The sequence below is a fragment of the Mugil cephalus genome, chromosome 12 (genome assembly GCF_022458985.1).
Source record: "Mugil cephalus isolate CIBA_MC_2020 chromosome 12, CIBA_Mcephalus_1.1, whole genome shotgun sequence".
Classification (NCBI taxonomy): domain Eukaryota; kingdom Metazoa; phylum Chordata; class Actinopteri; order Mugiliformes; family Mugilidae; genus Mugil; species Mugil cephalus.
The window spans coordinates 22,449,338-22,473,453 of NC_061781.1; the positions used below are offsets into that span (position 1 = coordinate 22,449,338).

The 24,116-nt window shown below is 39.8% G+C and overlaps 2 protein-coding genes across 4 annotated transcripts in view; both read left to right on the forward strand.

The window, feature by feature from the left end:
* cacnb4a (calcium channel, voltage-dependent, beta 4a subunit) overlaps nucleotides 1-14,352 on the forward strand; it is a 39,318-nt gene extending 24,966 nt beyond the window's left edge. For 2 of the 3 annotated variants that reach the window (XM_047601439.1, XM_047601441.1), the window contains 12 exons: nucleotides 1,216-1,335; nucleotides 1,734-1,856; nucleotides 3,120-3,247; nucleotides 4,627-4,706; nucleotides 4,812-4,831; nucleotides 6,051-6,131; nucleotides 7,759-7,817; nucleotides 7,892-8,001; nucleotides 8,125-8,276; nucleotides 9,826-9,921; nucleotides 10,005-10,181; nucleotides 12,468-14,352. In XM_047601439.1, coding sequence (XP_047457395.1) covers nucleotides 1,216-1,335; nucleotides 1,734-1,856; nucleotides 3,120-3,247; nucleotides 4,627-4,706; nucleotides 4,812-4,831; nucleotides 6,051-6,131; nucleotides 7,759-7,817; nucleotides 7,892-8,001; nucleotides 8,125-8,276; nucleotides 9,826-9,921; nucleotides 10,005-10,181; nucleotides 12,468-12,728 — 1,407 coding nt within the window. In that variant the 3' untranslated portion in view covers nucleotides 12,729-14,352. The remainder of the gene's footprint in view (nucleotides 1-1,215; nucleotides 1,336-1,733; nucleotides 1,857-3,119; nucleotides 3,248-4,626; nucleotides 4,707-4,811; nucleotides 4,832-6,050; nucleotides 6,132-7,758; nucleotides 7,818-7,891; nucleotides 8,002-8,124; nucleotides 8,277-9,825; nucleotides 9,922-10,004; nucleotides 10,182-12,467) is intronic. The other variant, XM_047601440.1, reaches the window with a different exon arrangement.
* A 388-nt stretch (nucleotides 14,353-14,740) lies between these two features.
* On the forward strand, nucleotides 14,741-22,906 carry arl5a (ADP-ribosylation factor-like 5A). Its single transcript, XM_047601985.1, has 6 exons — nucleotides 14,741-15,099; nucleotides 18,892-18,952; nucleotides 19,074-19,221; nucleotides 20,634-20,717; nucleotides 21,965-22,116; nucleotides 22,205-22,906. Exons 1-6 carry the CDS (start codon nucleotides 15,054-15,056, stop codon nucleotides 22,251-22,253), a joined length of 540 nt encoding a protein of 179 aa, XP_047457941.1. The 5' UTR covers nucleotides 14,741-15,053; the 3' UTR covers nucleotides 22,254-22,906.
* The last annotated feature ends 1,210 nt before the right edge of the window (nucleotides 22,907-24,116 follow it).

Sequence of the window (24,116 nt, forward strand, 5' to 3'; positions counted from 1 at the left end):
AACAGTTCTCCACAAATGGCCTATTTTAGTTCCACCGTCCAAAAGCTGCCAACGAATATAATTCTGAACAATGGCGCTGATCTCTCCCTCCAGAGGATTACGAGACGCACTGAAGGTTTAAGGGGATTTCTTCTTTTCCCTGAAGCCGCCGTTCATCATGTTAAATAATAAAGCTAAAGCCAGCTAATTTAAAAAGGAGGAAGCCGCTGGCCGGTCTCTGGACTGCAAGTCCACTCGAGACATTTCATTTAAAACAAGGGAAATTAAATCAAACTGAAGGTGACGACAGATTTAAAGATAAAAAAAATATATATATATATTTGCTCGAGTCTTCGTCCTCTCGGTTTGTTCTCTGCTGATTTTATTCGTGAGAATAAACCAGCATCTTCTTGAAGCTTCTCTTCCGACCGGTGCATCATCTTCATCTGTCAGCCTTTGATCCTGCTTGGATCCTTTGTTTATTCTCCCTGGCTTTAAGAAAAAAAGAAGGATCTTGTCAAGTCCTGCATCTATTTGCACAGTTTTGCATTTGAACGTGTTTAATTTTAATTGGGATGTATGAAATTACACAATAGAGTTGTTTATTATTATTATTATTATGGTTGTTTACAGTCTATTACAGTCTATATTTTCTTTTTAAAAAAAATCTCTTTATTGTATTTTCAAGATAAGAACAAAACATAATGGACAAAATAATTAAAATAATAAGTAAAAATTAAAAATTAAATAATAACCAATAAATAAATCAAAATAAATAGATAGATAATGTATGAATAACAAATAAAATAGAACAAACACAAATATATAAAACAAAAATAAATAAATAAGACAAAAATAAATAAATAAATATACAAAATAAAAACTGCCAATTGCACTCAATTTAGTTTGTCATTCCAAGCATCAAATTGAATCTCATTCTTTTATAAAATTTTCCTAAACTTATCCAGTCTATTTTTAATGACATCCATCTATTATCTATTATCATCTATTCAAGGGCAAAATTAAAGGACTTTCCCTTCGTCCACTGAGAAATTCCACCAGTTGATTGATTCTTCCATGAGTGGATAATCCACCTTCTAGCTTCAAGTAAACAAATATTCAGCAGGGGCCTCACATCGTTTGCGTAGTCTACGTATTTTTTATTTTTTATTATTATTATTATTATTATTGTCCCTTCTGGTGACATGTTGCTTCCATCTTCTTCCTGCCCTGCAGGGATCAGCTGATTCCTACACAAGCCGACCGTCTGACTCGGATGTGTCCCTGGAGGAGGAGAAGGAGGGCGGCCGGCAGGAGAGGGAGCAGCAGGCCACTGTCCAGCTGGAGAGAGCGAAGGTCTGTTCCACTGGAGAGACACGCTGCACTACTACACACTACATGACATTACAACTTAACACAGTCTGAGCTCAAAAAACAAAAGTCACGTGATGCAGATTCACTGGCTGCACTGGTAACGGACGCATCATGGAACCGGAAATGACTGATATTCACTTTTCTTCTGATATTCTTTATGTTGCAGGCTTGATTGATTTTGCACGGTACCATAAACCAGAAACTAAATACAGTAGTAGTAATAGCAAGTACTGGGTGGGCTTCCTGCATGTGTGACCCCGGAGGTTGATGAGAGCGCTGTTGCTGCAACAACCCGTTCCACAGAGAGCAAACAAACCTGCAAACTGAATCCACTGTTGCTCCTGTTTCTTGTCATAAATGTCCTCGGTCTGTCTTTGCAGAGCAAAGCGGTGGCGTTTGCTGTGAGGACCAATGTCAGCTACTGCGGTGCGTTGGATGAGGACGTCCCCGTGGCCGGTACTGCCGTCTCTTTTGATGCCAAGGACTTCCTCCACATCAAAGAGGTACCACTCAGACTCTATATGATGCTTTTAAAGCTGTGACAAGAGTTCAGGCCGCACAGTTCAGACTTTATAGGGCACTCATTCAAATAGTTGTACATTTTAAAATTCAAATCTAGAGTGTTATTATAGGGCACAAGAAGACGTTTTGTCTTTTCTGTCATCATTTTTTTTTCAAATATTATCCTGTACACAGAAGGCCACGCCCCCTATTGCTACTGAGCCAATCACAATGCTGCATCTTACACCCTGACTCAGGTTCCCCTAATGACACTTAGCACTTAGCTATGTTAAAGTTAAAACTGTCAATCTGTCATTTATTTTCTTTTTCTGTCAATTTTATATATATATATATATATATAATTATTTTCTTGACAGTTTTAACTTTAAAATACTACTACCATACTAAACTATGTTGAATTTTTGTTAATGTGCATTTAAAGAAATTTAAATTTGTGGGGGAAAATTAAAAAAATATGTAAAAAAATGTCTAATCAACCTAAGATTTTGCGACCCCCCTGCAGTACCTACGGGACCCCCTAGGGGTCGCGGACCCCCTGTTGAAGACCAATGTTCGAAACCTCCCTGAGAGGAACATGGACACAATTTAAAGCTGAAGTTACCATATATGGTTCTTCGCCTATTTTTTTTTTTTATGTACTTCTAACTACTAATAGATCATATATAATAGAAATGTTAGAAATCACATGAATTAAGAGACTCAGAATATAATCTCATTTTGAGGTCTATATATTTTTTTCATACTTTCTTTTTATTTGAAATAATCTACAACAGTAGTATGTCATGAAAGGACGGATATATTTCAACACAGTCTCACCACAAAAATCCATACACAACCCCATCCCCCCATCTGGCGCTTAGTCATCTTATCCTGTTCTTAGTTTCACACTAATAAGGGAAGTAATAAACTCAGAAATAGCTCTGAGCTTTGAGTCAGGGTGATATTTATGTGGGGTGTTGTTTTATTTTTGCCCTGATTAGAATCCCTCCGTTTATTCTTTGGAAAAGAAATTGATTTTAGCCGCACGTAGTTGCACAGTCTGCACACTTCAGGAGACAGTTGTTATTACATTGTACGTTTGCAGGTGTATTTTTGGACCCAGACATTAGACACGATCCCCGTGGAAACGGTTCGACGTATTAATAAACTGATAAACACACTCAGTTACACGTCATGTTCTTGTCCTCTTTTCTGAAAGAATACTTCCCTAATTGTCTTGTTTTGTCGTCGGTTTAATCACACAGAAGTACAATAACGACTGGTGGATCGGCCGCCTGGTGAAGGAGGGCTGCGACATCGGCTTCATCCCGAGCCCCCTGAAGCTGGAGAACATCCGACTGCAGCAGGAGCAAAAGAGAGGACGCTTCCACGGGTGAGCGGAGGAAATCAGCCGCAGATATCGGCAGAGAAAGGGCACGTGGATCAAGAGGGATGAGGGGAGACGGAGCGTTTGTGTTGAGGAGAAGAGACACTTTAGGGATGAGTGGAGGCTGGCAGATAAGCAGGAAGTCAGGTGGATGAGAGCCAAGCTGCGCCGCGCGGTCCAGCCTCTCAGAGGTGTGTCTGGACCGTGGCCATCGCAGAATTTTCCATCAGATGGGCCCATTTATTTATTTATTTATTTATTTTGGACGCCAGGATGACTAATGGGTGCTGTCATCTTTTTTTCTGTTATAATGGTGACAGATAAAACAAGAGTAACTTTGCTCAGTTTCGTGTTCATTTTAGTTTTAGCTTAAGAGCTTAAAGGGAAACAAATCAAGGAATTAGAGGCTTTCTTATACACCTGAACAAGCCTTCATACACACACACACACACACACACACACACACACACACACACACACACACACACACACCAAACACAATAAAACAGACTATAAAACTATTTTGTAGCCTCAGTAATACACATAATTGAAATGTATTCAAATTACAGTCATAAATATGACTACAGTCATTAAACAGGAAAAGTGTAGGAATTACCACTTGACCCATAAACTACACTGAAAAAAAATACTTCAATTGGTATTTTAATTTAATTTAATTCATTTTTTTCAACCTAAGTTTACAAGTTAGTGAACCAGTCAGCTGATCTGACTCAGTTAATAACTTGTTAATTTGACTGATTTGTAATCAACAGTTTACGTTAATACAACTTAGATTTACTGGGAAGTTTTTCATTTTTCAACTCAATTATTTGCTTTTCCCCAAAGTGAAAACTTCTTTTTAAAAGTTTTACATAAACTGGTCACACTCACACCTACAGTTTAAAATCTTTGAAACCTAACATGTTAATAACCTTACACATTAAGTAAAAAAAGTAAGTAAGTAACTAAATCTGGAAACAAAATGAGCTGCAGTTTTAAGGCAAGGAAACCAAAAACAGGTGGAATCTAAAAAAAACAAAAAAAAATTAAAGCAAGACAAAAGAAAACAAGGAAGAAAAACAGCGAGTGGAACGGAAACCAGCTGAAGAAAAAACAAACGAGGCGTCAGAAAACATTCAAAATCCAAAGCATGACACCCTCAACCTGCCAAAAAACAGAACGAAATCAGCATGTGCTTACTGTTAAATAACAATGAACATGGCACCACCTTTGCAAGAAGTACTATTAAAGTCTTTAATTCTGTCTTTGGATGCTATTTTTGAACATGAACATGGTTTCTTCCTCAGTGGAGCCTGACAGATGATGATAACCTGCTGGAAACCCCATTAACACTTTCCTCTTTCTCTTCACCGCTATCAATTCAGCAGTAAGTCCAGCGGGAACTCCTCCTCCAGTCTGGGAGAAATGGTTTCAGGCACATTCAAGCCCAACCCAAACTCTGCAGGTAAGTGGCACAAATATATAGATCTTTATTATTATTAAACTTGTGTTTTACAGTGATATAATTGTCATGTCCACTTGCTCATCTGTTCTTTTATATCTTTTTCAGGAAAGCAGAAGCAGAAAGTGGTGAGTGCTGCTAATTCTTCTTCTTCTTCTTCTTCTTCTTCTTCTTCTTCTTCTTCTACTTGGAGAAGTACTAAATTGTCCAGAACTTTGAATTACATTTAAATACTCAAATCAAAGTTCAACAGTTTGAAAGAAAATCGCAAACTACAGTTTACTACAAAAATGTAATTGTTTAAAAAGGTAACAATTTTGTGCTGTAATCTTTTTTACGTTTTATTAATGAAAAAAATGCAAATGACAAATAAAGAAAAAAGAAAAAAATAGGAGAAAAAACAAAATGCATAAAAGACAAAAAACAACAACACTAAACCTTTGACTAAATAACTACAAATCCCTTATGGGTCATTCCTTAGGGTAGAAAATGAAAAAAATATTAAAATGAAAAAGGAAAGAATTTAAAAATGATTTAACATTTTTAAAGCACTGATAAAATCTTAGATTATAATTAAACAGATTGATAAAAGTGGATTTCTCTATATTTGTTTGGAAAAACAAAACATATTTGGATTGTAGTTATATCGAATAGCAGATCCCAAATTGAGGGAACCTTTGAAAACATCAAATTAAAATCTACACTGTAAGTTTTTTATTGACTTCTTCTTAATTTCCAGCTGATACTTCAGTATGTTTTGATAAAAAGCTAAAATAACAAAAAATGTGCCAGTTTCCAAACATATATGGATCCATCTGTACCTTGACTTTAGACCAATGTTTCCATTTAAAGACTTAAACTACCATTAAACTAATCCAGCGCTTTCTAATCTGAGGTAACGAGGCGCGCATGAAGTCATTCCTTCATTTTGAATTAATTGGTTTGTGCATCTGAGTCCCATTCTGCTCCGCTGCACGAGGTTGATTATGTCCCCGGCTTCACCTCAGACCAGGACCAGGCTTTATCTCTTATTAAAACTCAATCTCCTGCCATTTATTTGGCAGATGCACTTACAATGATTAGGCTGGATAGTGCTACAATGAATATTATAGGCATGGCATCGTTGCACTTTGAATTTTTAGAGCGAGTTCAGAACAATCACAGCTTATAGACTCGTTATCTTAATGCTGCCGTTTACTTAGTGGTGGTCAGGTGGAAGAATGGTCTGGCAATCAGGGACAAGCAGACTTATTGCACGTCCAAATACTCCCAAGTGTCTCGTATCTCCTCTCTATAGAGCGCGTTTAATTATTGAGGTTGATTGTCACTATGTTCCCGCCCTGCCAGGCCGAGCACGTCCCTCCGTACGACGTGGTTCCCTCCATGAGGCCGGTGGTCCTGGTGGGACCGTCCCTGAAAGGTTACGAGGTAGGACGCTGACGCAGCCTTTTCCCTTCATATGATCTTTAGCCGATAATAAACTGAACATTCTAGGTTGTGCATTTATAAAGAAATTTTTTTTTGTGTGTTACTACAACATATGATGCAAAGAGTTTTTGCTTTTCTATTGTTTTTTTATTTCTAAAATTAAAAGTAATTCACCACATCATGGGCCTTTTGTGACATTTGACTCATTTGAGCGACGGATGTTTTGTTTTTTTTTCCTGACAAAAACTCTCTTCAAGAGGCAAAAACACGATAAGAAAATTAACGGCAAAGGTCACACCTCTTTTTCAAGGAAAAATCGTAATAAAAAGTAAAATAAGTATTAAATAGACAAGGAACATGGCTCATGGAAGCCCATGGAAACTATGGCCTGGTCAGGACACGGCTGAAACTAAGCTTTTGTTTCAGTACAGTACGACAAGAACAGTTTGCGCTGAAGAACCTCCTCATGGCTTATCTCGTTCTTAACGTTAAAATCAAAGCTGCTCATTGATTTATATTATCGGTGCCACGGCGCGAACAATAAAAAGGAGGGGGCGGTGGATGGGGAGGTGGGAGCGCTGGAGTCAGTTGTCATGGAATCGCAGCCCTCGCCTCCCATTCCGCCGTTGCCGTGGTAACAACCTTCTGGGTAAACTGCGTCTGAGAAAGTGGAGCACGGGTTTTGAAACATGGAATAATACACTAAAGGTTTTTTTTTATTTTTTATTTTTTTGAATGAGATGAGTCACTTTCAGAGATTTACGTCACATCCATCTCTCGCCGTCTCTCTGATGAGTCAGATTTATTTATTTTTTTTCTTATTATTATTCTTTCTGCTGGTGACAGAGCGAGGATGTAGTTACTTTTATTATTCACATGTCGATGAGTAAGAGTCACGTGGGCTGCGTCGAGCTCCTGTAAAGTGTGGCTCGTTGGAAGGACCATATTCTTATTGAGTAAGTTGAAGGAGAAAAACCCCAAATAATTAATAACATGAAAAGATGCACTTTAAAACATGGTACTAAAGCAAAAGAACAGGCATATTCCCCCCCCCCCCCCCCTCAAAAAATTGCTTAGACTTTTTCACTCATGGGACTATTTTTCATCTGGCAGCTGATTTGTGTTTGAGCACAACGGACACGAGGCCCCTGACACCCCTCCATCAGTGTCGAGCTCGTTCGAACAAATCAGAGTGACAGGCGGTGCAGCCGACCGCAACGCTTGGCCTGTTCTGATTCACGTGTACGCCGCCTTGAGTCAAACGCCCCAAACTGTTCCTACAGCCGCGTCTTTAACGAATGTGACTTTCACATCTTGAGTTTCTCACTCGATTCGAGGCCTCAGAGCCATATCTGAGGCTGCGCTCCGTGATCGCCTGTGCGTCCCTCTTTTTTTGCCACACTCACTGTAGTTCTTAATCGCTTTATTTTAATGTGGCCCACATTTGAAAGCCAGGAGCAGGAGGGGAAAACAAAATGCTCATTGTAGGCAGTCGCTCAATCGAGTGTGTAATGCACAGTCCTGGCTCTGCAAACGGCTTCAGAGTGAATAATAAGAGTCCAGCTTATTCGCTGCTCTGTTACAGGCTTTAAACGTCTTTAATCTTCTCCCCGACTGATCTCTGTAGGTGACAGATATGATGCAGAAAGCGCTGTTTGACTTCCTGAAGCACAGATTTGATGGGAGGTGAGCAGTGAATCATCGGCGGAACATTGTCCCGCTGCCAGCGTGCTCTGTGTGACGCGTATGTTTCGTTTCAGGATATCCATCACGAGGGTAACGGCCGACATATCATTGGCCAAGAGGTCAGTACTAAACAACCCCAGTAAGAGGGCCATCATTGAGAGATCCAACACCCGCTCCAGCCTTGGTAAAGCTACAGGAACTGCCTCACTCAATGATGTGCATGTCGTGTTGGTGTTGAGAAAACTACCTTCTGTCTTCTCCTTCTTGTTCATTGCTATTGCATTTCTTTTTCTTTTTTTTTCTGTAGCCGAGGTCCAGAGTGAAATAGAAAGGATCTTTGAGCTGGCCAGGTCTCTACAGCTGGTGGTTTTGGATGCAGATACCATTAACCACCCGGCACAGCTTATCAAGACCTCGTTAGCTCCCATCATCGTCCATGTAAAAGTGTCCTCGCCTAAGGTAAGATTGACAGACATTCAGTATCCAGGCATCCGGCCGGATACTGTAAACCGATCAGCCGCAACATTATGACCACTGAAGGAGAAGTAAATAACGTTGACCATGTTGTGACAATTCAGTGTTCTGCTGGGAAACTTTTGGATCTTTTACTTGTACCTTTTTCACATCGAAAATACTGGGTTACACATTTAAGTACACTATGAGATAAACAATGGACAGCTTGGTGTATTTTTTAGGCGCTTTCAGTTTGTTGATGACCTGAAGAATGGACCAGTCAAAGCCCTGCTCTTTCAAAAGGCTGCTGATATTTGAATAAATCACTCACGGACTTTACAGTCTTGCCAGTACGCTGCCATGATCGTGTGGGGTATCGCTGTACAAGCTGTAATGGTGCAATTTCAGAAACATGACGTAGGGCTAATTCACCTACGCGCTTCCATTAACGATCATTTAACGTCACATTTGATTTGTTTCACTGAGAAAATAGACAAACATCTCTGTTTTTCAGAGACTGGCCTCTTATGGGAGTACACCAAAACTTTGCTCTGTTTTTGAGCTGCTCGCAGCCCTGGAGCTTCTACAATGATACAATCTGAAGGCCATCCAGAGACAAAATCAGAATGTGACAGGCAGATATATCAACATCATCGTGTAAAGTAGCATTCCTGTTCACATCGAAGCTGAGCTGAGCCGATAAAATCCCGGGTCGATTGCCGGGTTGGATGAAAAACACGGGTCGCCGGTTTTTCAGCCAGATGTGAAAGGGTCTTTCGACATGTGGCACCCACCTAGGCTGGACCAGACACCGCCACTCCATAGCAATGACACTCCTCAATGGCAGCAGACGTCCCCAGCAGGATGCAGCCTGGCACAGACACACAAATACAGTTAAGGAATAACTCAAAAAACACGGAGAACAGGCAAAAGGTGTTGATCTGACCTCCAAATTCACAAGTATCTGTGGGAGGATCCACCAAGAGAGGCCCCTCCCCTCAACCCATAGCACCCCCCCAGCTAACAACATCCTGTTACCAGACACCCCAGGACACGCTCAGAAGGCCCATGTCTATTCTCTGATGAGTCACATCTGCTTTTGAGGGACAAGGGAGACCTACACGATATTAGGAGGGTGGTCATAATGTTACGCCTGTTTGGTGTTTATCATCTTAAAGCTGGATTCTTTTGGTTTAACATTCTTCATATGTGAGTCTTAGTTTAATTTCCTTTCTATTTACATTTCAAAGCGAAATATGAGCAAACCCGTCCAGGCAGTGAGTCTGAAATGGCTGTTACACCGAGTTAGGAGTTACTGGAGCAGTGACAGGCGTGTTATTACTTGCGTTGCTCAAACTTTCTGGAAATGTTTCTCGTCTCACAAACTCGCATGTGGCAGATTTAATGTTGGGAGGACCTTTATAAAATTTCAAAGGGCAGGAAATGGTGATAAAGAGCCAGTCGAGCTAATACGGTGGCCCGGTTACAGCCCAGTAGGTCTTTGTAGTCTGAGTTTGTTCCATATTTGGAGATATTTCCCATGTGCTTCCCACAGGTCCTGCAGAGGCTCATCAAATCAAGAGGGAAATCTCAAAGCAAACACTTAAACGTGCAGCTTGTTGCGGCCGAAAAACTATCACAGTGTCCTTCGGTGAGTAAACTAAAAAAAAAACTTTAAAAAGAAATCCATACGCAGCAGCCGCTACACTGTCTCCTCTACCTCTCCGTCCTCAGGAGATGTTTGATATTGTTTTGGACGAGAACCAGCTGGAGGATGCGTGCGAACACCTGGCAGAGTACCTGGAGGCGTACTGGCGTGCTACACACACCTCACTTAGCACGCCACTCAACCCCCTGCTGGGACGCAATCTGGGCTCCACGGCTCTCTCTCCGTATCCGGCCGCCATTCAGGTGAACTTGTTAGGCTGAAGAAAAACATCGCCTCGCATTACTTTCCTTTGGTTCGTTAAAAAGTTTCAACTCCCTGATGATTTATGGGTGTGTGTAATGTAGCTACACTGCACAGTATCTTCAGATGAAAACATTCCTTTTACACTTAGTTAATACTAGGCTAAAAGTCATTTTTAATGGCAGACTAAATGCAGTTGTCGCCGCAGGATGAGCTGACTTGACATTTTTCAGAATCAGCTTCATTTGGCCAAGTGTGCACACACATGCAAGGAATAATTGCACTCAGGGCATTTAACCTCTTTTCATTCCAGCCTTTTTGCAAGAGAACACCTATTTAGGACAGACACGAATGAGGAAGAGAAGCCAAGACTCGGAAGTTGCTATCACAAAATAGAATCGCTCTTAGTCAATGGTCAAAAAAATTAGCTTAGCTTCATTTTAAGTGCTAACCTAAACATGCAAGTTAATGAATATCCCACAATACCTTGTTTCACAACAAGCTACAACAGTAGCTCTGTGTAGTTTAAGTAAAGGTCTCAGTCTCATTTGAGTAAAATAATAATAGTATAGTAAATAGTAAATAGTAATAGTAAAATAATCTTATTTCTATAAATGTCATGATCTTTTTTAAATGATATTTTATTCTCGCCGACCTCTTGCAATTACACCACGGACCAATGGAGACCAAAAGAGCTCTGAATGGTTCAAAAAGCCACTGCCGTCCTACATACGACCCGGTGGATTGGTGAACGGTTAAATAAAGGTGGTTATGATGGATAAGAAGAAGAAAAATGAACAAAAGGGGGTCTATACAGATGGTTTCATTTGCAAGTTAAAGATGTAGATGTCTGTGTCAACAAGACAAATTTAATATGCTGCACATACAGAAGTATTTACATTGAGAAAGAGTTTGTAGGTTTGTACAAGTTAAAGAGGGACAGGACGTTTGTGGAAACAAACCCCAGACTTCAGCGTGACGGGGGAACATGCAGCGACACATCAGCCAAACCTGTTCATTTTTACGCAGACTAACGACATAATGTTACAACACACTTGGCCATTGCCAAGTCGTGGTTCTACAGTGTGAACAAAGTATGAGAGGTTGTGTAGCCGCAAAGTGAAAGCGATACTCTTTAGATTGACTAACCACTGCATTACAGTCACAAAATGTTGTTGAAAAAGCTTGGTTTCCTTATTGATGAACTTGTGTTCTGCTGTCAACGATAAAACCATAGAGATTTTACAACCGATTTTACAACCGCATTTAACATCTATTTGAGTTAAATTAGTAAATTATTTCATATGCAGTGCTGTGAGGAGAAGAAGCAGCACCACCAACCATCTAGGTACAGTTCTTTCTCCAGGAAGTATCAGGAGAATGTTTTCTGAGTATCTGAGAGAACCTGTCTTCTGAGAGTTCAAGTTTCATTGTCAACTCTCGCTTCATGTATTCTCAGAATGTAGAATTCTCAGAATTCATGTCTGGTCTTGTTGGCACTGCGTGGTAGATAAAAATCTTTTTGTTCTACTCAGCGTGGACGAGGCAACAATTTCCGACAAAAAACACAAATTATTTTGAAGTTATGAAACCCTAATCCTTCAGCATACATCCTCCATTCTTCACTGCTGTCTGCAGCTCTTTGGAAAAAAAAATAATGCTTTATGGATTTCTGCTAAAGCTGGATACTTCAAACTCTGACTGACTCATGACACCAGAGTGCCTGAAATCAAACAAGTGGCTTTTTGGTTGCAAGTTTTCCTTACAGACCACTTTTCATCAGACTGCAAATGGGTATGCCAGGGTCACACTGATTTTTGCCAATTCTGAGCTTAAGGTGCTGCTGGATATGATTTAATTTTAAAGGGGAGTCAGCTGGATGCATCTGTTGTGCTCAGTCAACTAATGCATTTGTGTTAAGAGAAGACGCATCTGGAAACTTTAGTTTTCTGTGCTTGTTTCACCATTTACCAAAGCACCTTACTCTAAACTGTCTAAAATATTATATTCCATCTTATATGCAATTCAAAATATATTGAATTATAGTTGGTAAATAGTTGGTTTATTTGGGCAGATTATTCAGTATGGTATAAACTGTTATTTCACAACTGTGTTACATAAGACTGGCTTTTAAAGCATGTATTGATTTTGGGATTTTATTTTATGTATTTTTATTTTGTGTGGACCTCAGGAAGAATAGCTGTTGCCTAAGGTAATAGCTAATGGGGATCCAGATAAACTAAACTAAACGAATGCTATATATGATCTGTATATCCTCTCTCAAACAGGCCCAAAGAAACCGAAACAGCAACCACACGACCGACCTTTCACCCGTCGAACGCCGCAGCCTGATGCCCGCCGACGAGAACTACCACAACGAACGGGCGCGGAAGAACCGCAACCGCATGTCCTCGGGCTCACAGCACAGCCGGGACCACTCTCCCCTGGTGGAGGAGGATTACCAGGACCCCTACCAGGACTCTTACAAGCCTCACCGTAACCGAGGATCCCCGGGAGGCTATAACCAGGACTCCAGGCACCGGCTTTGAGCTGTGGCCTGCTGTTAACGAGATGTAGGCCTGCCTTTCTTTAACACAACCACCATGAACACAAGAGCTGAGGCGGCTCTGTCGTGACACAATGAAACTACTACACTCATGTGGACTGTAACAACCTCTTATTTCTGTGTAGTACCTCATACCCCCTTTGGTCTCCTCTTCTGCCAAATTGGCATTTGAAATAACAACAAAAAAAAAAAGATGCTTAGATGTGAACAAGGGACTGAATATGAAAGTAGCACAAGAGCAGAAGCATTATTATGTTTTAAAGGGAAGGAAAGTGTGGGACGTAGGCTCTTCTGGACTCTTCCCACTATCTCAGCTGTTACTGTAGCATGCAGGTAGGACTGTAATTACAGGCCTGACTCAAGCCAGGGCCAGACAGAATCTAGCAGTGATGATCAGCACAGAACTTGTTTGCACGCGTCCAGGAGCTCGTAGAAGCAGAGTATAAAGCATCTGTAATGCTCCTCAAGTTTGTGTGGCACCGTCCTCGATGTGAGTGTAATAAACCCAGTGAAAGCTTGTTCCCAAACGTTACAAATTTGTTCTTGAAGTGACATGTTCATGCGGTAGCTTCATGTGCCCCCATTTTCTTTTTCTTTTTTTTTTTCTTTTTCCTCCAACTACCACTTTTGTTATTAGTCTCGACAAAAACATAAAAGTCATGCAGATACTAATATATTTCAGAGCTCCAAACCTCAGGAACGAGAGGTCATTTAGACCTAGAAGTGTAGCGTTTATGTTCTTACCCATCTGATGGGATTTTGATTCTGAGCGTTGTGTTAAGTTGTTGGGGAGATTTTATGATTTAGCAGTCGTGAGAAAGCTACTAAAGTCACTGGAACAGTTCTTCACAAACTGTGCATTTATTAACTGCACTCATCCGTCATGTGTTTAGCAGCATTTGGAATTGATTGGATTTTAGTAAGTGGCTTATATTGAGGGCTTCCATGTGTAAATACAGACAAAATATTTAAAGGATTTAGAGTTTAATTTATTTTAACTTCACTGCATTATATTACATTCCATCTATTTAATTTATTTCATATATTCACATGCATATATTAATTTTTAACTTCCCTTTATTATTAAAGGTTTCATAGAATAAACATGTTAATTGAGTAGCAATTTAACACACCCCTCTTTGACTTGACTGATGAGGACTGCTGCATTTGTCCTTTACATGCCACTTTCATGGAAATTACTGCAGATAACTGCAATTTGAATTTCTATATATGCTGCCAGATAAAACGGGATTAATATATCATCATCTTTTAATGACACATCTTTGTATTTTGTAATTTTTAGATATTAAAAATCTCATGTTGAGTTTCTTTTTTTATTTTTTTCCTTTTTTTTCAGTTCATAGGCCAGAGCTGCCATTATTGCAGTGATTCTGGAAAAAAAAAAGGAAGATGGACAAGGAGACTTCTGTTCTTATCTGCCATATACAGTAGCTTTTGTTGTTGTTGTTGTCTCGAAAACAGTGGAGCATACGCAACAATTTAAAAGATCTGAATACTGCCTGTGAGAGAATGATGCATTGATTAGAAGTTTGTGTGCACTGTCATTTTACAATTGTAATGAAATAAACTGCCCTTATGCTATTCTATGAACAGCACTGTCTTATTTTCTCTTTCATCTTGCTCTGAAATACAGCCAACTTCACCTTTGCCCTCATTTCTTCACCCTTCCTAATATTTTTTGATGGAAAATTGCTTGTTTTTCCTACCAAAAATGAAAAGTAGTATTCATCACGTGCACAGGTTTACATGTATTGTTGAACCTGGAGCCAGTAAAACAGAAACAGTAATAATTCCACACTGCTCAGTATCATTACAAAGTTGTATATAATATAATATAATATAATATAATATAATATAATATAATATAATATAATATAATATAATATAATATAATATAATATAACAATAAGTTTCAATCGGTTTGCTGTAGTTCCACCGTGGGCTCTAAGGCGCTCCGTGTACGCATGCGCAAAACTGACAGCGCGTCGCACTTCACAACAGCTCAGCTGAGACCAAACAGCTAGCAGCACGGCTCATCGTTTTGGTTTTTGTTTTACTTGACATATGCCCCCGTGTGACAGGCACAGTTGAGTTTTAATTCGTAGCGAGAATGGCGGTCGTACTGAAATGCCTTGACAGCTCTCCGTTGGTGTAGTTAGCCGGAAAGCGAGCTAGCTAGCTGTGTCTATGTGAAGTTGAATAGGAGGACAGCATACCACCACGGCTAGTCTTAGCTAGGTTACATCGGATTCTTACAAGCTGGCATCCGAGTCCTTCGCCCTCAGCCATGGGGATACTTTTCACGAAGCTATGGAGGCTTTTTAATCACCAAGGTAAGAATGGCGTCGTGGCAGATATATCACGAAACTGGCGATGAAATGCTAGCTAGTGTGGCTCGGTTGGCCAGAGAAGGCCCGGTGGTCTGCTCCTTTCTCCCAAGCCAAGGAGGCAGCTTTGAACATTTTTTTTTTATTATGCAGTTCAAAAGGGCAGTTTTGAACAGAATTATTAATTATGTAAGAAATACATTTCTTAGAAAGGTATATGAACAGACGTACAGTTATACAAGTGTTCAGTCAGGGACTAAGGTACATACATATTCATAAAGGTGTGGGGCATTCTTCATTTTTACAACATTTTATATATCTTTTATTATCTCATTTGGACGTGTATTGGATATAGGAGTGGTTTTTAGAAGTCGGCCTGTATGTATAAAGTATTGTGCAGAAAGAATGAGTTTGTTATTCTAAGTTCTATTGTTTTTTCTCCTCCATTTGAAAACCAAACTTTATGTTTTCATATGTGAAATCTGGAATATTTTGACAGGTTATCCAGTCTTGATGTCTGCTCTCTTCACCAGTTCATCGGCGGAAATGATGAAGTTTCCATGCGACGGGGGGTGATTCTAGGGTCAGACTTTTAGGTGTGAAATAATGTCAAGCTCGTGTGCAACAAAGCTGTCATTTGGTTTAGAAACAGGGAGGAAGGTTATAATTTAAGAGGAGAACTTCATTTTAAAAAGCATGGTGTGCGTACAACAAAACAGAGCTCTTCAGGAGATACATGGAAGAAGACAAGTTGTCTTAAATACGTGGTTTGTAAGTAAAGTCAGGATAGAGGTGCGAACAATGTGGTTATAATTGAATTTTGTCTTTATTTCTTTATAAACAGGTGAGAGATGGGTAGGGACATGTACGTTTTTATTCTACCTTTTTCTTTTTGGACAATAATTTTTGGTTGTTTTTTCTTTCTGCTGTTAACTGTACTTCTTTAAAGTCCGAAATAAATGAATTCATTCAAGGAAAGAAAAGAAACTGCGTTTAAATGAAAAGATGACGTGAGAACAATAAGTGTAACTTAGACATATGAAGGTCAATAGTAACGATTGGCAACGCTGCTTAAGAGACAACATCATTCTATCCTTTGATTCTCTTTTTGGACTGAACAGACCCTGCAGACTCTTAGTCCCCTCCATCCACTCTCTGTACTTTGAGAAAGTTAATCTATACCCTCGTTAAAATATTATGTTTAAACCACGTATTTTCTACTGCTGTGCTGATTCTGAACTCTTATTTTTTAGGGGTGCTGGTACAAAGTTTAAGGTTGATTGCTTGCTCGATGAGCACCGCTGTAAATGGGGTAGACACGCCTATGCCACGCACACAGCGGGCCGTCTCGTGGCTTAACTTCGTGTCGGATTATTAAATATTAATGCAGGTGGCTGAAACCGAGTCTGAGCGCGCCCGGTGATCTTGAATCAGTAAACGCTTCGCTGTGAAACGTCCCGTAACACGAGTCCCCGACGTATTGGCCCAGTGTTTAGCCCGGGTGACTGGAGGTATTGTGACTGGATGTGCCCGCACGCACACAAAGAAACCACACTGTGTAGACGGGCTTCATCAGCAAAATAATTATCAATGAGTCACTTCAGAGTGAATCACACCGACTCTGTAACCTCCATGTAATTACATCACCTTATCAGTCATGTCAAGAATTCAAAGTGCTCCAGCGTTCATTCATGCTCGATTCGCTCTTCCTCTCTAAATCTGGTTCAGAGTTCAACTATTCAACTATCCGGTTTTAGTTTTAGGCGGCATGACAATGACTCCGGGCAACAATGGCAGAACTATTCAGTACACGTATCACGTTCAGATCAAACAGTGTTTCTCTGAACTTTGCTCCATTTCACGTCCCTGTTCTTAAAGCCTGTAAAGCTTTTATTGTCACCTCCTGGACCTAGACTGGGGAAGTCTTGCCCCGACTGTCTCCAGCTGATTGATTTAACCCCGTGTGGAGGAACAGAGGTTCGTTTAAAGAGGTGGAAACTTGTGATTCCATGTGTGGTTTTCGTGGTGGTTTTAATGTTACGGGCTTTGAGGCATGTTTAGTTCTTGGTGACGTCCTCACGATGTACTTCCTCTTTTGTCTATTATTACCAAAGAAAAAACTAGAGGCCACTTCAGCCGACTCACTGGGCAACAGGTGCAGTCTGAGCATATCTAACTCACACACTCAGTCAAATTTGTAAATTAGTTTAATTTTCTACATGTATTTATAAAACAAACATTGCATTTTAATTAGACCAAAATAGACGTATAGTTTACATATATATATATTAGTTTAATTAGTTTATTTCGAACATTTAAAAAGCAGATAAAAATAATCATACACGAATGGACATAATAAACATAAACAACACAAAATAAAAAATAACAATAAAGTAAATATGAACTGAAAATTACATGTGTCCGAAAAGGTGTGGGAAGAAGTACAGACTTATTTTATTCCAACCCTTCTTAATAGATGAATAGTTTGAATAATTCGCTTACTATCAATATAATAATGATAATAACATAGTAATAATACTCTTTACATACATATGTGTGCACAGAATACTGGTAATTATATGATGATCACCCCTGTGTCGTGTGCATTCAAAGATTTTTTTTGTTTTGTTTTTGCAAGAATGATTCCAAGCAACATATCTTGCACCTGCGTAACCTTCTTATTCCTTTTTTCCCAGCTGCTTTCAGTTGCAGTGCGGTGTACGACACTGTGAGATGTATATAATGTCAGGTGCGCGCGGTCTGTGATGTATCTGCTGAAAAACATCCTCGTTTCCTCCACAGCCACCGTAGGTTCAGGAAGTGAGAGCTGCACACACGCAGGGCCACATTTAGACTGTGTGCAAATATTCTTGTGTGGTACATGGTGCAGAAATTAGTGTCTCGGACACACATCGACAGTTGGCAGTCTGGGGGTGTCACAGCCTTCAAGTTCACTATCTGGAAAAAATAAATAAAAATAAAAACACTGAACAATGTCCGCACAACACCTAAAGTCTGTTGGAGCCATTGCCCTGTATGCTCACACCAACAGAACACCTTATATGCCTTTGTGTGATACTTGGCTTTTCCATAGACCAGACACAAAGACAGTTCTGATGAGCCACACACATGTATAAGACCAGAACAGTGTTGGTGTAACGCTTGGGTTTAAATCTCCTCCTGTCATGCCACCAATCACACTTCCTCATTTACCCTCGTCTCTCTGTTTAATCACGTGAAATGTGGCAATTATTAGATTTAAAAAACAGTCTTACAAAAACAAAAACAGTCTGCTGACCACTTATGGAGCTGGGCAACATGTCACGGAAGATTTATAGAAAAGCAACCACCACTTTTATTTATTTTCTTCTTTGATCTCTGGTGCTGTGCCACGTTTCACCTTCATCGCGTCCTTGTGCTGACTATAGGACCTCTCGCCGCTTCTCGTCAATTCAGCGTGTGAGCGGCGAGAACGCAATCGATCGCAGATGTCGCTTCTCGTTTGTCTTCTTCACAGGTAAAGCGTCTGTTTTGTTAGAGAGACGCTATAGCTGCCATCTCCACAGCTGCTGCTGCTGGCGCACGCTTCTTCTGAAAAACCCACCCGCTAACGCTTCTAAAGCTGCGAAAATACGCCGCTCGCAACGTCCCGGTGATGATAGATGTGTGAAGCTACAGAGACCACTTTGTTGTTTGACTCTCAAAGCTGGTTTAAGTTTACATAAGAGTCTTGCATCAGACAGACACCAGCTCTTATGCCACATGTTGATGTTAGTCTTTGTCTTTACTTTCTTCCAGAGCACAAAGTCATTATTGTGGGACTAGACAATGCTGGCAAGACCACAATACTTTACCAGTTGTAAGTATTGAAATGAGCTTCTCTTTTCTCTTCTCACAATAAATGTAAACAATAAGAATTGCATACGGTCATTTTGTGAAGGTTGCATTATTTAGTCATATATATTTTTTTTTTATCATAGCTCAATGAATGAAGTGGTACACACCTCCCCGACAATTGGGAGCAACGTGGAGGAGATTGTCGTCAACAACACTCATTTCCTGATGTGGGACATCGGGGGCCAGGAGTCGCTCCGGTCATCGTGGAACACGTACTACACAAACACAGAGGTAATTGTGTATCAGTGGCCAACTGTGTGTCAGTCTAGTGAAAACAGTAGAACTGTCTAAGCCATGTTTTGACTGTTAAATGGCTGAGACTGATGTATTTCCATAGAGTGTGTACAAAAGGTGGGTGTTGATAAAAGTTGATATAAAGTGCAGCGTGGGAAGGTCTGAGACACATATCAGCTCTTTAATGTTAGGGATGTAACGATACGCTCAACTCATGATTTAATACGACTTCTGATACTGGGTTAACGAATCAATGTTCTCTGTCTGAAAAAGATTCCTTTAATTATTTCATAAACGTGACGTAAACGGGCAATACAACGCATGTGTCCTCTTATTAAAAGTGCAGCTGAAAGTGTATTTTATCTTAACAACAAAAAACAATCCCACATCAAAATAATTAGATGAATAATACAAATAAACAAACTAAGACTTGCATGTGTTCCTAGTTTGGGATTTATGTTATTTATGATTTCTGTTTTGTTTTTTAAATGAAGGCCAGAATATCTCGTCCTGTCTGAATACCTGACAGTGACGTACGTCGATGAACACGTAGTGAAATATGACGTCGATAAAAGTGAACTTAAAACTAGATTACGCCCTCTGCTGTTTAATAAAGGGCATCGCGTTTCATATTTTATTTCAACTATTTGGAATCGTCACACATTTGTATCGATTTTTAACTGTCTCAAGACGAATTGTTACATCCCGAAAATCAAGATACATCCAAAATATGAGGTGCAACAATATGATCTGCAACGCAGAAGAAAAGAGGCTAGAAAAAAAACTGTTTTGTAGTTTAGTTGGAATTTAAAAGATCAAATAATAGTATGTCATCTGCAGAATATGGCTTAATGTGGAACATAAAAAGAAAGTGCAAACACTTCAGGTCTGTCCTTCATTTACAACATTGTCTTAAACTGTATGTGTACATACATTCATACAGTATGTGCTTCTGGTGGAACCCCACAGCTGCAAAACATGTGTGTTGACATTTCCACTGCCATGTGGTTTGTAAGGCCGGAGAGGTGAACCTGTATTTTACTTTGATCGACCTATTAAAAACACCAGAAGGGGCTTTTCTCTCTGACTTTTTTTCAAACACGGAAGGAAATCCTTCGTCTTTGTGTTTTATTTTGATCGCGTTATGCAGCTTTGACTTACAAAATTACTACTCTGTACAAAATATATTAATATGGATAATAGTGTATTATTTTTCAGCCTAAAGCACCAAAAAACTATTTTTAGTACCTATTGCCTATAGTTTACTCTTTTTTCTCTAACACAGCATACTTTAAAATATGACTATGAAGTTACTGTTAGGTCCAGTTTCTTTGGTGTCTGCAGTGTTTATGAAGTTGAGATGTTCTTTAATTAACTGTGAATTATTTCTCCTCGTTGTCTTTCACTAGTTTGTAATTGTGGTGGTCGACAGCACAGACAGAGAAAGGATCTCTGTGACCAAAGAAGAACTCTACAGAATGCTAGCACACGAAGTGAGTATCCAAAAAAAACTAATAGCAAAACAAAATTCTACTGTATTGTTTGCATTCATCTAAATTTATATTGTTTATTTCACTAATTGCCGGTGGTCATCTTTCTGAGTGTGTATTTTTAGATAAATGCACCACCGCCCATCCATTTTGGCCCAGACCTGTAGTGTAGTTCAGACACAGCATTAGTTTTCATTCTAGCTGTTCATCCATTAAACAGCCTGAGGAAAACATTCAGTGAAAGCTTATCAGCCGATCAGCGGCCGATTCTACCCCAGTGTGGAATTTTAACAGGGTATTGAATGAAATGAGCCCAATTTAAGGCCATTGAAAGATAGTGAAAGATAACAAACGCATGTTGACAAGGTAGTAAACTTTTCATCAACAATTCAGTATGTTACAACTTTCCCATTGATGCTGACTTTTTGTTTTAAGTTCATTTAGGAAAATGGTTTAAGCGTCCACACAGCCGTGAGAATACAAACACATCATTCATAAAATAATTAAAAAAAATCAGTTCAGTGGCGATCGTAAGATCGATAGCTAGATAGATAGGTAGATAAAGATGTATTGATAAAGATTGTTAAATAAACAAAATTAAGTACAAGGCTGTGAATCCAGAGAAAACACTGATTGATTTGTGAAAATTTAAAGTTATTCCATTTTGTTTATATCCTTAATATCCTTCATTAATCCTTAATACCTTCAAGTAAGTGGGATAAGTTTTAGTCTTGGGTGAGAGATGAGCCATCATTGTTCTTGGGTTAATCCTGTGAATCCTCGCCTGCCCTAAAAAGGCCACTGCTCGACGTCGTGTATGTAGTAAAAAATATTGTACAGGTAGTAAAAGAAGGTAGTAAAAGGTTGTAAATTAAAATCTAGGTTTGCTGTGTAAACCCCACCTTCAGACGCTGTCGTCATCATCAAGTGATTCGATGAAACAAATGACGCTTTTCAGGCTCAATCAATGAGACAGAAACAGATGGTGGCTATTAGCTAATAAAAAAAAAAAAAAAATCAACATGGCAAAGCAAAGCAGGTTGTTTTCATTTAAATTAATGAAACACCAGCTCGGCCACACTCTCCCCGTCGAGTCCTCACACAGCCATCCCATGTGCGTATGTGATTACTGATCACCAAATATTTGTTATTGTTCATAAGGTTAGATACGTCACGTTAGATTAGACCAGACGTAGTAGATGTAGTAACAGTAACATCATCCGATCCGATGTCTCCTGTCTGTCTTGCAGGACTTAAGAAAGGCCGGGCTGTTGATCTTTGCCAACAAGCAGGATGTAAAAGGCTGCATGTCTGTGGCCGAGATCTCCCAGAGCCTCCAGCTTACCTCTGTCAAAGACCACCAGTGGCACATCCAGGCCTGCTGCGCCCTCACTGGGGAGGGGTGAGAACTGCATCTACTACTCAGATATCATTATATGAGAAAACTTAACGTTGCTATGACTTGTCTGATCTGCTTTTTGTTCCTCCAGGTTGTGCCAGGGTCTCGAGTGGATGATGTCGCGGCTGCGTGTGAGATGATGACCTTGATGACTTTGATTAGGAGTACGCCCTTTCTGCGTTGTTTTTTTTTTTTTTGTTTTTTTTTTTATTTTTCTGCCTTCAGACAAGAGGATGAGGATGAGGATGGGGGGATGAGGTCAGTCGATGGACGACCCTCTCCTCTTTCCTGTGACGCTGACATAAGGCAGACCGCTGCCAGGACGTTCTCCTGTAATAATTTATTTTACGAGAAGACCTCTGAACAAAAACACGACCTTTTTTGGAAAAAAGGCCGATGGACAATAAAGAGACTTAAATTATTTAAATTTCTGCACGGTTTTCCTTCAGCAAAACACACGGCGTGTCGGCAACGTGTCTGACTTTGGAGCTGTACATGGACTTATTCTTCAGCTGTGTGTGAGTCTAGCCCACGGTGGCCTTGCAGTATTGCCGGACTGGCTGTGGTGGTTTTTATTGCCCCCCCTCCCCTTCCCTCCCCTCCCCTCCCCTCCCCTGTGTGTACAGTCCAGTATTCTCTCTTAACTCGGTGCCTGCAGCAGAATGTTGAAAGCGACGATGGGTGATGGCGACTGAAACATGCAGAAGGGAGGGTGGAATCACAATGCGCCCTCCTCCTTTCAGTCCCTACGAATAATCACTGAAATAAAGTGTTTTTATCTGTTTCAGGTGAATTGCATCGTGTCATGATTGAGTATTTCTTTCAGGTCACTCACTGGAATGCTCTTTTTGTTCTTTGGGACTAATGGTGTGATTTTCTTTCATGACTTTAGTCCTGTAGGGGGCGATGTGTGTCGCATGAACTCGTTGCAGGATGAGCAGCAGCAGGAGTAGAGTCAGTGTAGGAAAGAAGAGGGATTCAGAAAGTGAAAAGGAGGCCTGCTCCTAAATGTAAGCAGCACATAGTGACTGCAGAAGAGTCAGGACTGTATATCAGCGTTACCACAGATAATCTGTTGTCATGACGATGTTGCTGTGAGGCAGTTTATATTTTTTACACAGTCAGCAAACAACCCCCCCCTCCCGTTAACCACACTAATACTTTGACTCGTGATTATCGTTTCGTCGCAGTTTGCAACAGCAGCCTTATGAACACTTTAATGGCAAACACTGAGCTCTCTTTTTTTTTGCTGTGAATTTAAGCAACACTTCATATGCGTAAGTGTTTAGTTTAATCATCTATCTCAACTCTTCACACTTTTGAGTCGTCTCTTGGCCCCATATTTTTGGTTTTAGAGTCCATTTCCCGTACGCTGGAGGTTTCTTTGAAGGAAAAAAAGTTATTTTTCGGTGGAACTTGCTTCCTGAGGTGTAACTTTAAATTAATCATCATGATATAAATAAATATTGTCATCTTTTTATACAATCCAACTCTCTTCAGATCATGGCCTCACAGGACTACTGGATGAATTCCATCTGCTAATGAACCGGAGAAAACAGGAAACTCTCCAGGAACGTGGCCAGATTGTGCCTTTTACAGCTCTCAGAGCTATTCAAAGTTGGTTTGATATTTATTTATGTATCACTGTTATATTTAACAGTTGGAAACATGTTTGTGAGACCAGTATGTCAGGAGCAGGCAAGTCAAACCCAAACAAGACATTTAATTTTCTTATTACTACAACACATTAAAGTTCATACATATTAATAGTAATTAATTAACTGACATTCTGTCATTTTGCATCATTTTCCACCAATGTACACACTATAATCACCACAAATGTGTGTTTAGAAGGCCCTTTCCTTTGGTTTGTACAGGTGTAATCTACACTCACTTGCTAATTAAATATGTACATTAGTGATATATATATATATATATAAAAAATGCATTTCATGTAATAGTCCTGCACTGAATACCCCTTAATGGCTGTTAGGATGTTCTAT

Bases quoted from the DNA above. Each gene is read 5' to 3' on its own strand.
- arl5a (XM_047601985.1), top strand. From the start codon at position 15,054: ATGGGGATACTTTTCACGAAGCTATGGAGGCTTTTTAATCACCAAG. The intron at 19,222-20,633 runs GTAATTGTGTAT...GTCTTTCACTAG, and splicing joins CGTACTACACAAACACAGAG to TTTGTAATTGTGGTGGTCGA. The intron at 22,117-22,204 runs GTGAGAACTGCA...TTGTTCCTCCAG, and splicing joins TGCGCCCTCACTGGGGAGGG to GTTGTGCCAGGGTCTCGAGT.